The 14871-nt window shown below is 53.3% G+C and overlaps 1 protein-coding gene and 1 long non-coding RNA gene across 2 annotated transcripts; one reads left to right on the forward strand and one right to left on the reverse strand.

Annotated features, from left to right (window-relative positions):
- Window positions 1-7635: 7635 nt before the first annotated feature.
- Window positions 7636-13020, reverse strand: CDK9 (cyclin dependent kinase 9). Its single transcript, XM_069582333.1, has 7 exons — window positions 11886-13020; window positions 11324-11405; window positions 10436-10526; window positions 9917-10083; window positions 9631-9802; window positions 9319-9467; window positions 7636-8574 (listed from the first exon to the last, which is right to left on the reverse strand). The coding sequence occupies exons 1-7, from the start codon at window positions 12341-12343 to the stop codon at window positions 8209-8211; spliced, it is 1485 nt and encodes a 494-aa protein (XP_069438434.1). The 5' UTR covers window positions 12344-13020; the 3' UTR covers window positions 7636-8208.
- LOC138436571 (uncharacterized) lies at window positions 12687-14595 on the forward strand. The gene is made up of 2 exons (XR_011255482.1): window positions 12687-13192; window positions 13821-14595. It is a non-coding gene; the product is annotated as an uncharacterized lncRNA (long non-coding RNA).
- Window positions 14596-14871: the final 276 nt, after the last annotated feature.

A 14871-nucleotide genomic window follows, 5' to 3' on the forward strand; every position in this document is an offset into this window, starting at 1 on the left:
GAGGGCTGAGTCTCCAAATCATTTGATCAGAAAGACGCCAGGACACAGACCCAATTCTCGGCCTATGGGGTGACATCGAGGGCCCAGCCAAATGAGCTGGTACAGGCCGTTCCCGTTTCCCCGGCCTCTCCAGTCATCCGCCAGACCACTGGCTGACTCGCTCTAGTGTTTAGGAGACTCCCAGGTGCAAGGCTGCCTCAGGTGATGCCCCCATGAGGTCCTGCCCTCTGAGAGCATTTATTCCTGGCAACACACCTCCCTTCACAGGTGGGGATGACACTTACATCACCCCAGGGTTCAAGGATAAAGGGGATTAGACTCACACCAGCCGACTTCATCTCAGCCTCCTTTCTGGGGTGTTCTATGGGGAGATGAAGGGTGGGGAGAGACAGGAGCCAGAAGCTCCAGGGTTTAGAACCTGTTTTGGTTGTTTTTGGTTGTTTAGAATCCACCCGCAATGCGGGAGACCTGGGTTTGGTCCCTAGGTTAGGAAGATCCCCTGGAGAAGGGAAAGGCTACCCACTCTAGTATTCTGGCCTGGAGAATGCCATGGACTGTATAGTCCATGGGGTCACAAAGAGTTGGACACGACTGAGTGACTTTCACTTGGTTGTTTTTATTTCAAGTTTAGATTTTTTTTTTAGCTGTGGTGGGTCTTCATTGTTGCACTCTGGTTGCGGCAAGTGGGGGCTACTCTTCGTTGCAGTATGCGGGCTTCTCATCATGCTGGCTCCTCTTGTTGAGAACAGCCTGGGCTCTAGGTGCGTGCAGGCTCAGTGGTTATGGTGCTTGGGCTTGGTTGCTCCAAGGCATACGGAATCTTCCTGGACCAGGGATGGAACCCGTGTCCCTTGCATTGCAAGCCTGATTCTTAACCGCTGGACCACAGGGAAGCCCTGGTTGTTTTTAAAATATGGTTTAATTGCATGAGTAAAAATATTATTTCAGGAAATATGAAAAAACACAGAGAAGCACAAAGGACAGTGCTGGGAGCTCAGTCCCTCAGTCATGTCTGACTCTTGGCGACCCCATGGACTGTAGCCTGCCAGGCTCCTCTGTCCGGGATTCTCCAGGCAATAATATTGAAGTGGGTTGCCATGCCCTCCCAGGAGATCTTCCTCACCCAGGGACTGAACCTGCATCTCTTACGTCTCCTGCATTGGCAGGCTGGTTCTTTACCATTAGCGCCACCTAAAGGCCAGAATCACGATGGTGTGATCACTCACCTAGAGCCAGACATCCTGGAATGTGAAGTCAAGTGGGCCTTGGAAAGCATCACTACGAACAAAGCTAGTGGAGGTGGTGGAAATCCAGTGGAGCTATTTCAAATCCTGAAAGATGATGCTGTGAAAGTGCTGCACTCAATATGCCAGCAAATTTGGAAAACTCAGCAGTGGCCACAGGACTGGAAAAGGTCAGTTTTCATTCCAATTCCGAAGAAAGGCAATGCCAAAGAATGCTCAAACTACTGCACAATTGCACTCATCTCACATGCTAGTAAAGTAATGCTCAAAGTTCTCCAAGCCAGGCTTCAGCAATATGTGAACCGTGAACTTCCAGATGTTCAAACTGCTTTTAGAAAAGGCAGAGGAACCAGAGATCAAATTGCCAACATCCGCTGGATCATGGAAAAAGCAAGAAAGTTCCAGAAAAACATCTATTTCTGCTTTCTTGACTATGCCAAAGCCTTTGACTGTGTGGATCACAATAAATTTTGGAAAATTCTGAAAGAGATGGGAATACCAGACCACCTGACCTGCCTCTTGAGAAATCTATATGCAGGTCAGGAAGCAATAGTTAGAACTGGATATGGAACAACAGACTGGCTCCAAATAGGAAAAGGAGTACATCAAGGCTGTATATTGTCACCCTGCTTATTTAACTTATATGCAGAGTACATCATGAGAAACGCTGGGCTGGAAGAAGCACAAGCTGGAATCAAGATTGCCGGGAGAAATATCAATGACCTCACATATGCGGATGACACCATCCTTATAGCAGAAAGTGAAGCCTCTTGATAAAAGTGAAAGAGGAGAGTGAAAAAGTTGGCTTCAAGCTCAACATTCAGAAAACTAAGATCATGATATCTGGTCCCATCACTTCATGGCAAATAGATGGGGAAACAATGGAAACAGTGTCAGACTTTATTTTGGGGGGCTCCAAAATCACTGCAGATGGTTGATTGCAGCCATGAAATTAAAGGACGCTTACTCCTTGGAAGGAAATTTATGACCAACCTAGATAGAATATTGAAAAGCAGAGACATTACTTTGCCAACAAAGGTCCGTCTAGTCAAGGCTATTATTTTTCCAGTAGTCATGTATGGATGTGAGAATTGGACTGTGAAGCAACTGAGCGCCGAAGAATTGATGCTTTTGAAGTGTGGTGTTGGAGAAGACTCTTGAGAGTCCCTTGGACTGCAAGGAGATCCAACCAGTCCATTTTAAAGATCAGTCCTGGGTGTTCTTTGGAAGGAATGATGCTAAAGCTGAAGCTCCAGTTCTTTGGCCACCTCATGAGAAGAGTTGACTCATTGGAAAAGACTCTGATGCTGGGAGGGATTGAGGGCAGGAGGAGAAGGGGAGGACAGAGGATGAGATGGCTGGATGGCATCACCGACTCAATGGATGTGAGTCTGAGTGAACTCTGGGAGTTGGTGATGGACAGGGAGGCCTGGCGTGCTGCGATTCATGGGGTCGCAAAGAGTCGGACACGACTGAGCGACTGAACTGACCTGAACTGAACTGAAAGGACAGAAACACCTCGAATAACCATAACAATGTTTTAGTGTGATTGCTTCCATTTTTCTTACCAAAGAGCGGAAGCAGGAGATACTGGGTTGGCCAAGAAGTTCGTTCGAGTTTTTCCGTACGGTCTCACGGTAAAACCTGAATGAACTTTCTGGCCAACCCAGTATTTTGTGACCTGCTCTTTCTACCTGTTGTCTTTGAAATGGCTTCCTGTCACAGTGCATATACTTCTTGTCCTTTTGCAAGGCCGCCCAGCATCCTGTCACAGGGCCCTGCTCTACCTGTGCCACCCAGATCCTGGGCAACAGCGTAGCCTTGGCCATCAGCTTGTTAGAGGTGCCCCACACAGACCTGTGAGTCAGGGATCGGCTATGTGCTGACCTTGCGGGAGTGCTGCTCTAACTTACTGAAGCTGATGGGGGCTCATGCTTTTCTACAAGCAAAGTTGCCCTGAACCTCATGGACAAATCAGGCAGAGGTGACATAGAAGAGGGTGGGGCACGATCTTTGAGGTTACAGCCCTGGTGTGGCCACAGTGCCCTGAGCCACGTGGCTCTTCTGTGTTCAGGACAAGAATTAACAGGCATCCTCTTCTGCTGGGCATTCTATGATGCGCTGGCTCCCATCTTAGAATATGCAAGACCAGCTCCTTTCCTGACCCTCCTACAGTAGATTGTTCTACTTCTTGTTTCGGATCCTCTCCTCCTTTTCTCCAGGGATCCTACTGCTCCCAGAGGGGTTTCATCTGAAACAATCCACCCAGCGGCTCTTGCCAAGGTCACCACTGAGGTCAGCATGGCTAAACCTGATGGTCAGTCCTCACCCTCATTTCCTGGGCCTATCAGCAGCACTTGTCTAAGTGACCGATCCTATGTCTCAAAAACACCCTCTGTCTCTTTAGCTCCTGGATCCCACTCTTACAGGCTCCCTCTCTCTCTTTTTTTTGGCCTTGCTGCCTGGTTTGTAGGATCTTAGTTCTCCAAACAGGGATCGAACCCTCAGCCTGGCAGTGAAAGCGCCAAGTCCTAACCACTGGACTACCGTGGAATTCCCTCTATGATCTCTTCTTCTTTTTTAAAGAGTATGACTTTTTTTTTTTAAGTCTTTATTGAATTTATAACAGTATTGCTTCTCCTTTTTTTTTTTTTTTTTTTTTGGTTGCACCGGGCCTTCCTTGCTTTGTCTGGGCTTTTTCTAGTTGCAGCAAGTGGGGCTCCTCTTCACTGTGGCGTACGGGCTTCTCATTGCAAAGTCTTCTCTTGTTGACAAGCACAGGCTCTAGGTGCTCAGGCTTGGGCAGTGGCAGCACGTGGGCTCAGTGATTGCGGCACTGTTTCAGTAGCTGTGGCACATGGGCTTCGTTGCTGTGCTCCATGCAGAATCTTCGAGAACCAGGGGTCAAACCCTTGTCCCCTACATTGGCAGGTGGATTCTTATCCACTGCACCACCAAGGAAGTCCTGCTCCTGTCTTCTGTTTTTATGTTTTGTGTTTTTTTGGCCACAAGGCATGTGGGATCTTAGATCCTCAACCTGCATCCTCTGCATTGGAAAGTGGTCTCAGTCACTTGACTGTCAGGCAAGTCCCCTATGGTCTCCGATTTTTTTTTAAAGAGTAACTCTTTTATACAGTTATTTATTTTTGGCTGTACTGGGTCTTCCTTGCTGGGTGGGCTTCCCTCTAGTTGCGGTGATCAGGAGCTACTTTCTAGCTGCAGTGCTAGGGCGTCTCATTGAGGGGTGACTTCTCTTGTTGGGGAAGACTGGCTGTAGGGTGTGAGGACTTCACTAGTCACAGCACGTGGGTTCAGTACTTGCGGCCCTCAGGCTCTAGAGCACAGGTTAACAGTTGTGTCACACGGGCTAAGTTGCTCCAAGGCATGTGGGATCTTCCTGGATCAGGGATTGGGCCAGTGTCTCCTGCAGGTGGGTTCTTTACTGTTGAGCCATCAGGGAAGCCCCCTTGGGTCTCTTATTTCATCTGTGGCTGTCCTCAACTCCCTGATAACACTGAACCTTGGAGTGTCTCAGTGGGCCTCGTCTCTTCTCCCCTCTTCCTGTGATGGGAGTTTAAAAGCCAACTGCGAGTTCTGACAGCTCCCAAATTTTGTGTGTGTCTAGACTTTGGGGGTCCCTGAACTAGACACCCGATGTATACCTGCCATCTCAGCCTGGATGCTGCAGCCCTCTCCGTCTTGGGAGTGGCAGAAAGTTTATAGGTCCGGTTCTGTACTAACTCTTGAGAGGTTTCATTCAGGCTTGTCTGTTCGTGGGATTCTCCAGGCAAGAATACTAGAATGGGCTGCCAAGCCCTCCTCCAGGGGATCTTCCTGACCCACGGATTTAACCCAAGTATCTTACGTCCTGATCCAGGGATTGAATCCGAGTCTCCTGCATTGGCAGGCTGGTTTTTTACCACTAGTGCCACCTGGGAAACCCATAGTTGAGTTACAGTGTTGTATTAATTACTGCTATACAGGAAAGTGACTCAGTTATATATGTATATACATTCTTTTTCATATTCTTTTCTGTTATGGTTTATCGGAGGAAATTGAAGATAGTTCCCTGTGCTATACAGTAGGCTCTTTTTGTTTATCCATTCCTCATATACTAGTTTGCATCTGTTAATCCCAAACTCCCAATCCAACACTCTCCAACCACTCTCCATCTTGGCAACCACTAGTCAATTCTCTACGGCCCAGATTCCATTTCTATTCCATAGGTGAGTTCATTAGCGTCATCTTTTAGGTTCCACATGTAAGTGGTATCATCTGGTATTTGTCCGACTTTTCTTAGTATGATATTCTCTAGTTGCATCCCTGTTGCAGCAACTGGCATTATTTTCTGCTTTATCCGTTCAGTTGCTCAGTTGTAGCTCTTTGCGACCCCACGGACTGTAGCACGCCCGGCTTCCCTATCACCAACTCCCAGAGCTTGCTCAAACTCATGTCCGTCGAGTTGGTGATGCCATCCAACCATCTCATCCTCTGTTGTCCCCTTCTCCTTCTGCCTTCAATCTTCCCCAGCATCAGGGTCTTTTCCAATGAGTCAGTTCTTAACATCAGGTGGCCAAAGCACTGGAGCTTCAGCGTCAGTCCTTCCAGTGAACATTCAGGACCGATTCCCTTTAGGATGGCCTGGCTGGGTCTCCTTATGGCTGGCGTTTCGCTGTGCATGTGCGCCACATCTTCTTTATTCAGTATCTGTTGATGGACATTAGGTTGCTCCATGTCCTGGCTATTGAACACAGGAGTGCATGTCTTTTTGAATTTTAATTTCATCTGGATATATGCCCAGGAATGATTGCTGGTTTATACGGTCATTCTATTTTCAGTTTTCTGATGAAATTCCATACTGTTGGGTGTTTTTTTAATAATTTTATTTTTGGCTGTGCTGGGTCTCTGTCGCTACTGGGCTTTTCTCTAGCTGTGCTGAGTGGGGGCTCCTCTCTAGCTGCACCGTAACTTCTAGCTGCAGAGCAAGGGCTCCTCGCCGCAATGGCTTCTCTTGTTGCGGAGCGCAGGCTCTAGGGCACATGGGCTTAGCGGCCGTGGCTCCCATGCTCGAGAGCACAGGCACCATAGTTGTGGCGCAGAGGCTGAGTTGCTCCGCGGCATGTGGATCAGGGATTGAACCTGTCTCCTGCACTGGCAGGCAGATTCATTACCATTGAGCCACCAGGGAAGCCCCATAATGTTTTCCACTGTTTTCTTTTTAAATCAGATTGTGGGAATTCCCTGGTGGTCCAGCGGTTAAGGCTCTGTGTTCCCACTGCAGTGGGGCACGAGTTCTATCCCTGGTCAGGGACCTAAGATCCTGACTACCATGCGGTACCATCAAAAAATAAAAACAAACTTGGGATTTTTTTTAAAATCACCAGATTGTGTTCCTCTTTGTACAGCGCTCTCTGAAGGCTTCCTAGGCTTGGGGCTAGAATAGATTCTCCCTAAGCCTCCAGAAAGAACCAACCTTGCTGATGACAACTCCAGATTTCAGACTTTTCTCCTCAGAACAGAGAGAGTAAGTTGGTTATTCTAAGCTGCTGTGTTTGGCAGCCCCAAGAATCAAATAGGCTAGTCATGATTTTTTTCTTCCTTTCACTTGCCCTTTGTGAAGCTGTGACCCAGGTTAATACCTACTAGGAAAGGACAGTTCAAGTAAAAGGTTTTGCCAACCTTTTTTTCCCAGGTCCCCTTTAAGAGGCCTCCACTGGACAGAATGTAGAAAGTGCTTCACATGTGCCCATGTCAGATTTCAGACTCACAGGAGAGGTATTCCCCAGAGTGTGCTGTTCCTGAGTGTCCCAGCTCAGAGCCCACATGGTCCAAGCTTCTGCTAACTGTTCCCTGTCCTCCTGCCCGCCTGCCACCCCAACTCAAGCTACCGCCACCTCCGCAAGGCCCTGGAGACCCTTCAGCTCGCCTGCTCATTTCCTCTTGCCACTCTCTGGCCAGCAGCCTGAGGACTCTTGCAGGTTACAGATCTGTTGTTATTCCATTGGCTAGAAGCCTCTCCAGCCTTCTGTGGTTGGAAGTCAAGTCTGAACACATCTGTCAGCCAAGGCAGACTCTGCCCCGCTGGGTCACCACTGTAGGTGCGGCTCACAGAAGGTCCCCCCAGTTTCCTCCTCAGCAGACTGAGTCCCGTTTCTCATCTGTCTCCCTGCTTTCTCTGACACTGAGTGGAGAGAAGAATAAGGGAGCATCGTGGTACCTGCCGCTTGGGTAGTCAAAAGAGAAATAAACAAGAGACAGAAGTCCCCTGAAGGTATGTCAGGGGACATGAACTGGGACAAAGGGAAGTACCATGTCCTGACAAATCAAGCCTCAGTGGTCAGCTACAGGGTTAAGAGCTGGCGGTCTGAACACAGAACAAAGCACACAGCCGTTTACTGAAAAAGAGTCAACTTTAATTGTAACTGACCAGCCTGTACCCAGGAATGTCTCTGAACAATCAAACAAAATCAACACGATAAAACTGTCCTATCGAAGAAACCAATAGCTTCCGTCGGCCCCAGAGATTCTGAGGGCTAGGCTGAGAGCAGCCCGTTCCCATTCCTGAGGCTGGTTCTGTGCCCCACAGAAGTTTCTCATCCCACAGGGAGGGCCAGGGTGGGTGAGGGACCAGTCCCCTCCTCCCAGCATGCTGGGGTCTCTCAGAGTCACCGGGGGGGCATGCCTCTCCCCCCACCCCAGTCCTGCCCTAAGGTAAAGGGAGGCCCTCTGAGCGTCACTGCCAAAGCCAAGGAACAAGGTGGGCAGCTCAGGTGCCTTCCTGGACTCTCCACCAAAGTTTTACTCCAGTCTGCTCGGTTGATGCCCGACGCCCAGGGTGCGGATTAAATAAGATATGCGCTAGAGGAAAAACTCACATGCCCCATAATCTCCACGCTGCAAGTCACAGAGCAGAAGAAAAAAAACCAAAACCACGGCCCTAACGAGAAGCAATAGCAGCCAGCCCTCAGAAGACGCGCTCAAACTCCGTCTGGTTGGTGGTGGCAGGATTCCGGCTCTGGTTGGTTGACTGCTGGGTGATCTGGCTGCCCTTCCGGCGTGGAGGTGCCAGGTACTCGAACATGGATGTCAGGTGGGTGGAGAGCATGCCCTTGAGGTCCGAGGGCATGGGGTCGGACCAGAAGAAGTCGTGGTTGAGGGCGTCGTCACTGTCGATGCGCTGGGCGGGGTCCAGCACCAGCAGCTTGTCGATGAGGTCCAGCGCGTAGGGGTCTCGCACGTAGGCCTTCAGCCTGTCCTTCACCTTCCGCTTCTGGCCCTTGACCAGCTCCACTTTCTCAAACAGCTCGTACTTGTCCACATTTGGCCACACCTGGGGTAGGGGGGAGGCATGGAAAGAGGGGAAGACTAGTTCAGCAGGGTATGTGACTGATCCACTGGTCAAGTATGTAGTGACTGGATACGTCTCTGTTCAGGACATCCCTGGTGATCCGATGGTTAAGAACTGCCTACCAATGCAGGGGACACGGGTTCGATCCTTGGTCTGGCAAGATTCCACATGCCATGAAGCAACTAAGCCCGTGTGCCACAACGACTGAAGCCCGGGTCTAACGCCAGTGCTCTGGAGCAAGGTAAGCCCCCCGCACTGCAACTAGGGAAAGCCCAGGCGCAGCAGTGAAGATCCAGAGCAGCCAAAAATAACTAAGTAAACACGTACAACTTGCTCAGATGCTTCCAGACCACCCCAGAGCCCTCTGCGGCCAAAGCAGCAGTAACCACAGATGGGACACAGGCACTGAATACCAGGCCCTTTGGTGTGAATCGCCTGGGAGATGTGTGCCAAGTGTGACAGAACCACAGATGTCTCACGGCAGAGATCAGCCCTGAGGTGAGGTGCTCAAGACACCTTGCCGGAAAACCCCAGGAACCAGGGACGCAGCCCAGACCTGACGTCGCCATGGCTAACAGCAGACTGTAAGCCTCCACCAGCCGCCTGTCCAGGTCAGGGTTTTGCCTCTGTTCCGTGTGCCCCTCCTCCCCTGCCAGGGAGCCTCCCCCACCCCTCTCGAAGGTGTGTGGCCTTGGGGGGGCCCCCAGGAGGCAGGCTGCGACGCACCTCGGGGGTGATGGAGCCGCAGAGCTGGCTGATGAGGGCGAGCTGGTGCTGCTCCGTGTTGCCCTGCATGATGGGGCTGCGGGTCCACATCTCCGCCATGATGCACCCAGCACCCCACAGATCAATGGGGGGGCCGTAGTCCCGCTCCCCTGGGAACAAGAGCACACCAGGGAGGGCCCCCTGAGCCCCATGGCCTCCTGAAAGGCCACGCCCCTGGGGCCGATGGCTCAAGAAGCCCTGGCAGTTGGGGTGCTGAGACTGAGCTGAGTGCCCAGCCCCTGCTCCCCTCTGCCAGCTCGGGAGAGTCCTCACCGAGCAACAGCTCTGGGGGCCGGTACCAGAGGGTCACCACACGGTTGGTGTAGCGGTTGGGCTGGCTGTTCTTGGCCAGGCTGAAGGCCCGGGCCAACCCAAAGTCCGCCAGCTTCAGAACCCCATCGCGGGTGATGAGCACGTTAGCCGCCTTCATGTCCCGGTGCAGGATCTGCAGGAAGCACAAGGCGGAGGGTTCCCAGGGATCCCTTAGCCATGCCCACCCCGCTGTGAGCGCAAAGGCCAGCCCAAGCCCTGCTCTCTCCTCCCCAACTAGGGCCCCCACCTTGTTCCTGTGGATGTAGTAGAGGCCGTTAAGCAACATCTGCATGACCCTCTTGATCTCAGATAGTGTGAACTTGACTAAGACGTTGCTCAGTAGCCCAGCAAGATCATGCTCGCAGAAGTCAAACACCAGGTATATACTGCCTTTGCAGCGGTTATAGGGGGAAGCTGAGGCAGGAAGAATGAGGAGGAGAGAGGGGGAGGCATTAAAAAAAAATCAGAAACCTTACATGTAACTCATTTCCTCCAAACTAGCTCCCAACCCCTCCAACCCATGGCCACCCCGAATATCCGGGTACAAATTCCTTCACAGGTAAAACATTTTCTGAGTGCCTTCTCTGGGCTGGGTGCTGTGGCAGGCCCTGGGGAAGCACCTGCTCCGATGAAAAGACCAGAGAAAGCAGTCACAGTTGGAATGTCTGGGTTAAGAAGAGGCAGTGTAAATGTGTCCAGTGTCAACTCCGCAAACAAAGCCTCAGTTTTTCCATCTGAAAATGGGGACATGATCCAAACAACTTACCTTTGGTTCGACAGATCTCAATCAAGTTGACCACATTCTCGTGTTTTAGAAGCTGGAGGATCTTGATCTCCCGCAATGCTGTAATGGGGAACTGGGTGGGAGAAAAGACAGGAGGAAGTCAAAAGTGGGTGAGCACACTACAGACCCAGGAACTGACCATGGGGTCCACGCGAAGGGTCATAGGCTGGGAGACAGTAAATGCACAGGCTCTGGAATTAGCTGTCTCAGATGTCACATATGTAAAACGGGAGTAACTATGTACGCCTCATAAAGAACTGAATGAATGAATCAAAATAATTCAATGAATGATCCGAAACAGTGACACTTCACACAAAGGTTCTGTTACCAGTCATCAGACGCTCCGCAGTTTCTTCACCCTTATAAATTTTAGCCCTATGCCTGCATTTAACCTGCTTGGCAGTTAACAAATATATAATTAAAGAAGCTGGTCTCTGGAAAGCTGAACCAGAACTAACACACGTGTGTGGCAGGAGAGACTGTTGCTTTTCAGCTGAATACCAATCACCTTTTCAAAGCCATTGCATGTAATTATCATTATCATATATATATATTTTTTGCGTTCAACAAAATTAAACCCTAAAGAAAAAGTCTTTAACGACTTCCTAACTTCAAAAACCTAGGGGCACTGGGTACAAGCATGGGCTCCCCCGCCTGGCACCAACCATATTCACCCAAGAATGAAGTATCAAAAGCTCTAAGACATCTGAATTCAAAGACTGAACTGGGAAGTCAAACTTCCTGGAATATGGAAATTTCCAAACACCTAATCTGAATCTATTACGTTGAGAGTCCCCAAACCAGAAAGGTGGAAACGCAACCTCACGCCCAAAGGAGCTGGGAGACCTGCCCACCCCACCCCATACTCACCCCCTCTTTCTCGTTCTCCATCAGTACCTTCTTCAGGGCCACCTTTTGGCCGGTCTTGCGGTGCTTTGCCTTAAACACCTCCCTGCAGGCGGAGAGGGGAGACCCAAGAGGGCTCTTAGAGGACGTTTCCGCAGAGCCCGCCCCTCCCCCACCAGAGGAGGCCCGGAAAGGGAATCCCGGGCGGGGCTGGGCCGGGTCCCTCACGGCACTCGGCTACCCCACCACGCGGTGACTCTGGTCCCTTCTCGAGTCTCAGCCTTCTTCCCTCTGCTCCTTGCGCCTCACTCGGGCGTCTCGCAGAGAGATCCCGCACCACTCACAGGCTCCTCTCTGCAACCCCTCCCTGCCCCCCCATTAAGGGCCTCAGGCTCCTCCCAGCCGGCCGACTCCTTCAGGCCCCGGCGGGGTTGCGGTGCGGCCTAGCGAGACCAGGGGATAAGTTTGCGTCTAAGTGGCTTCCCGACCAACCGGGCCCGGGTCTGGGCGTCCCGACGTCGGCCCGGAGGGGTGCAGGTTCAGGAGGCTCCCGGTCCCTGGGGGTTGAGGGGGGGCCCAGCCTTACCCGAAGGTGCCTTGGCCGATTTTAGCGAGCTTCTCATATTTGGTCACCTCATCACAAAAAGGGCACTCCACCGAGTCGTACTGCTTTGCCATGGCTGACTCCAGTGCGCCGCCGCCGCCGCCTCCAGCCACCACCGCCGCCGCCGCTGCTGCCGCCGCCGCTCCCGCTCCGGGTCCCGCCGCCGTGCTCCAGGCCCCTCCGCGGCCGCGCCACTTCCGCCTCCACGGCCACTTCCGGCCTCGAGGCGCCGACCCCGCCTCTTCCGCCCGCCTCCCGCCGCCAGGCCCCCTGGGACTTGTAGTTCCCGGGAGGCCAGGAGGAGCCGAAGCTGCAGAGGCGCCTCCGCCACCGCCGCTGCCCCCGCCTCCGCCGCCGCCGGCGCCGGCGGTGGCCCCGATCGGGGGCGCGGGGAGCCGGGGCGCCGGGGCTGGGGCTCGAGGTGGTGCGTCCCGCTGCATCGGCTCGGGCCGCCGCCGCCGCCGCTGCCGAAGCCGCTGCCGCTCTGGCGCCCGATCCGGGGCCAGCCGCAGTGCCCTGCTCCTCCTCCTCCTCCGACGGCGCCGCCTCCGCCGGGCTGCGCTGGGCGCCGGGCGCAGGGGGGGTGGGGGGGCGGCCCCCCGAGCCGCGGCCTGGGGGCTCCCTGGCCGGGCCCGGGCCCGGGGCGGCCGGGCGAGGGGGCCAGACGGAAACAGCCGATGAGGAGGCGGCCCGAGAGCCCGGGAGGGGGCGCGTTATAAAGGGGGAGGTGCCCAGGCCTCGCCCTCCCCTCCCCCTCCGCCCGCCCCCTGCCTCCTCCCTTCCACCCTCAGCGGCCGCACCTGCCGCCGCCGCCGCCTGCCTCCCGCCCGCCAGCCGCCCTCGGCGCGTCACCGCCCGCGGCCCCTCCTCCGCCTTCGGAGGTGGGGCCCCGCGCTCAACACCTGGCTTCGGGGCGCGACTTACCGCGTGCCTCAGTTTACCCGCACATGCCAGCCGCAGCGGGGAGTCCCTTCCTCCCCGGCTCGGGATTTCCCCACCCGCTCTCACACCCCACTCTACGCAGGCGAGGACTAGAGGTGCCGAGAGAGCGGCCTCGGGTCCGGGGAAGGGAGAACGGGCCCCGACCGCCGCCTCCCCGGGCCCCCGCCGACCCGCCGTTGATATGGCAACCGATAGCCGCCAGGGGGCGCGGCGACATTGAAGGTGGTGAGCCAGCAACGCCTGGGCCTTCCACTCCTGGATCCCCACCCAGTTCTCTGGGAGACAAGAGATGAGACCCACAGGACTTTGGTTCCTGCCGAGCTGCTCCCTAACTGGTCGCGCCCCGGGTTAGTAGTCACAAAGGTAGCCGGCATTTCGTCGGCCCCTCTTGTGTGCTCTGGAAGTGCTGGGCATTCCTACTGAATCCTGAATCCACCGCCCATAGTCAGGATCACTAACCAATTTTACAGAAGAGCACATTGAGGCTCGGAGAGGTGAGGTCATTTGCTCAAGGTCTCACAGTAATAAAGCTGGGACTTGAACCTTGTCTGTCTGAATCCGAAGAGGATTCTCTTGACTCCGGCTATTTACAGTCTGTCCAGCAGTATAGCAAGTGGTGCTGTTTGAGGCCTGCTGTTGTTATGCCAGGGTACCAAGCCCACCACCGTCCACCATCTCCTTTGATCCTATGCCTGCTTCTCCTACCCTGGCGCTTCTTCCCCAGCAGCTTTCTGATACATTCTGGCTCCAGGAGCCTCCTGTATCTCCTTCCAGCCTTTGACACCCAGCCCTCAACAAGGCTGCCTTCAGACCTCCTCTCCACCCCTCTTCAATCTGCACCCCCCACCCCAGTCCTCCACCAATGGATCTTAAGACCTGTCCTCCCCAGTCTGTCCCCTCCATCTGTCCCCCTGCCAGCACCTATCAGATCATTCTGAAGTGATGTCTGTATGTCTTTCTCTCCACTGTCATCAGGAAAAACCAAACTGTGACATTTGAGGCTCGAAGGAGATCAGCCCTGGGATTTCTTTGGAAGGAATGATGCTAAAGCTGAAACTCCAGTACTTTGGCCACCTCATGGAAGAGTTGACTCATTGGAAAAGACTGATGCTGGGAGGGATTGGGGGCAGGAGGAGAAGGGGATGACAGAGGATGAGATGGCTGGATGGCATCACTGACTCGATGGACGTGAGTCTGAATGAACTCCGGGAGATGGTGATGGACAGGGAGGCCTGGCGTGCTGCGATTCATGGGGTCGCAGAGTTGGACCTGACTGACGATTGAGCTGAACTGAACTGAACCGAACCTAGGCTGTGGCCACACTGCTTCCTACACGCCAGGGCCCCTTGCCTTCAGGGCTATGCTCTCTGGTTGCACCACTGCCTTCTCTTCTGCCAGGAAGGTTCCTGGGTTGCTCTCCAGCTCTTAGCTCACATTAGGAGTCAGGAATGGGTCTGGTAATCCTGGTGTCCCAAGAGACCCTGTTCTGCTGGGAAGCAGGGGGACTGCCCGGGAAGGTCTTCAGGATCAGGTGAGGAGCAGAGAGCCCTCTCCTGAAGGCAGTGTGGACCAGCGAGGGTTTGGGGCAGGTCAGGGAGTGATCTGGGGTCAGTTTCTTGGGTACAATATTAGAAGCAGGGTGACCATTGGCTAAATTGGGGGTGGGGAGAGCAGAGAGTGAGAAAATAATAATAACTGTAGTAATTATAGTTTATGGAGTGAAAATAAATGGTCCAAGCTGTACACTTAGCACTTTATGGGAATTATCTCAATTCTCACTCAGCAATATTATGCTATTATTACCTCTGTTGTACTTAGAAGAACACTGGAACTCAGAGGTGACGTCACTTATTGTTGTTGTTCAGTTGCTAAGTCATGTCTGACTCTTTGTGACCCCATGGACTGAAGCCCACCAGGCTCCTCTGTCCTCCAGTATCTCCTGGAGTTTGCTCAAATTCATGTCCACTGAGTCCGTGATACTATCTAACCAGCTTATCTCCTGGAGAAGGAAATGGCAAACCCAGTA

The sequence above is a fragment of the Ovis canadensis genome, chromosome 3 (genome assembly GCF_042477335.2).
Source record: "Ovis canadensis isolate MfBH-ARS-UI-01 breed Bighorn chromosome 3, ARS-UI_OviCan_v2, whole genome shotgun sequence".
NCBI classification, from domain to species: domain Eukaryota; kingdom Metazoa; phylum Chordata; class Mammalia; order Artiodactyla; family Bovidae; genus Ovis; species Ovis canadensis.

Bases quoted from the DNA above. Each gene is read 5' to 3' on its own strand.
- CDK9 (XM_069582333.1), bottom strand. From the start codon at position 12,343: ATGCAGCGGGACGCACCACCTCGAGCCCCAGCCCCGGCGCCCCGGCTC. The intron at 10,084-10,435 runs GTAAGTTGTTTG...TTCCTGCCTCAG, and splicing joins TGAGATCTGTCGAACCAAAG to CTTCCCCCTATAACCGCTGC. The intron at 8,575-9,318 runs GTGCGTCGCAGC...CCCCTACCCCAG, and splicing joins GCGGCTCCATCACCCCCGAG to GTGTGGCCAAATGTGGACAA.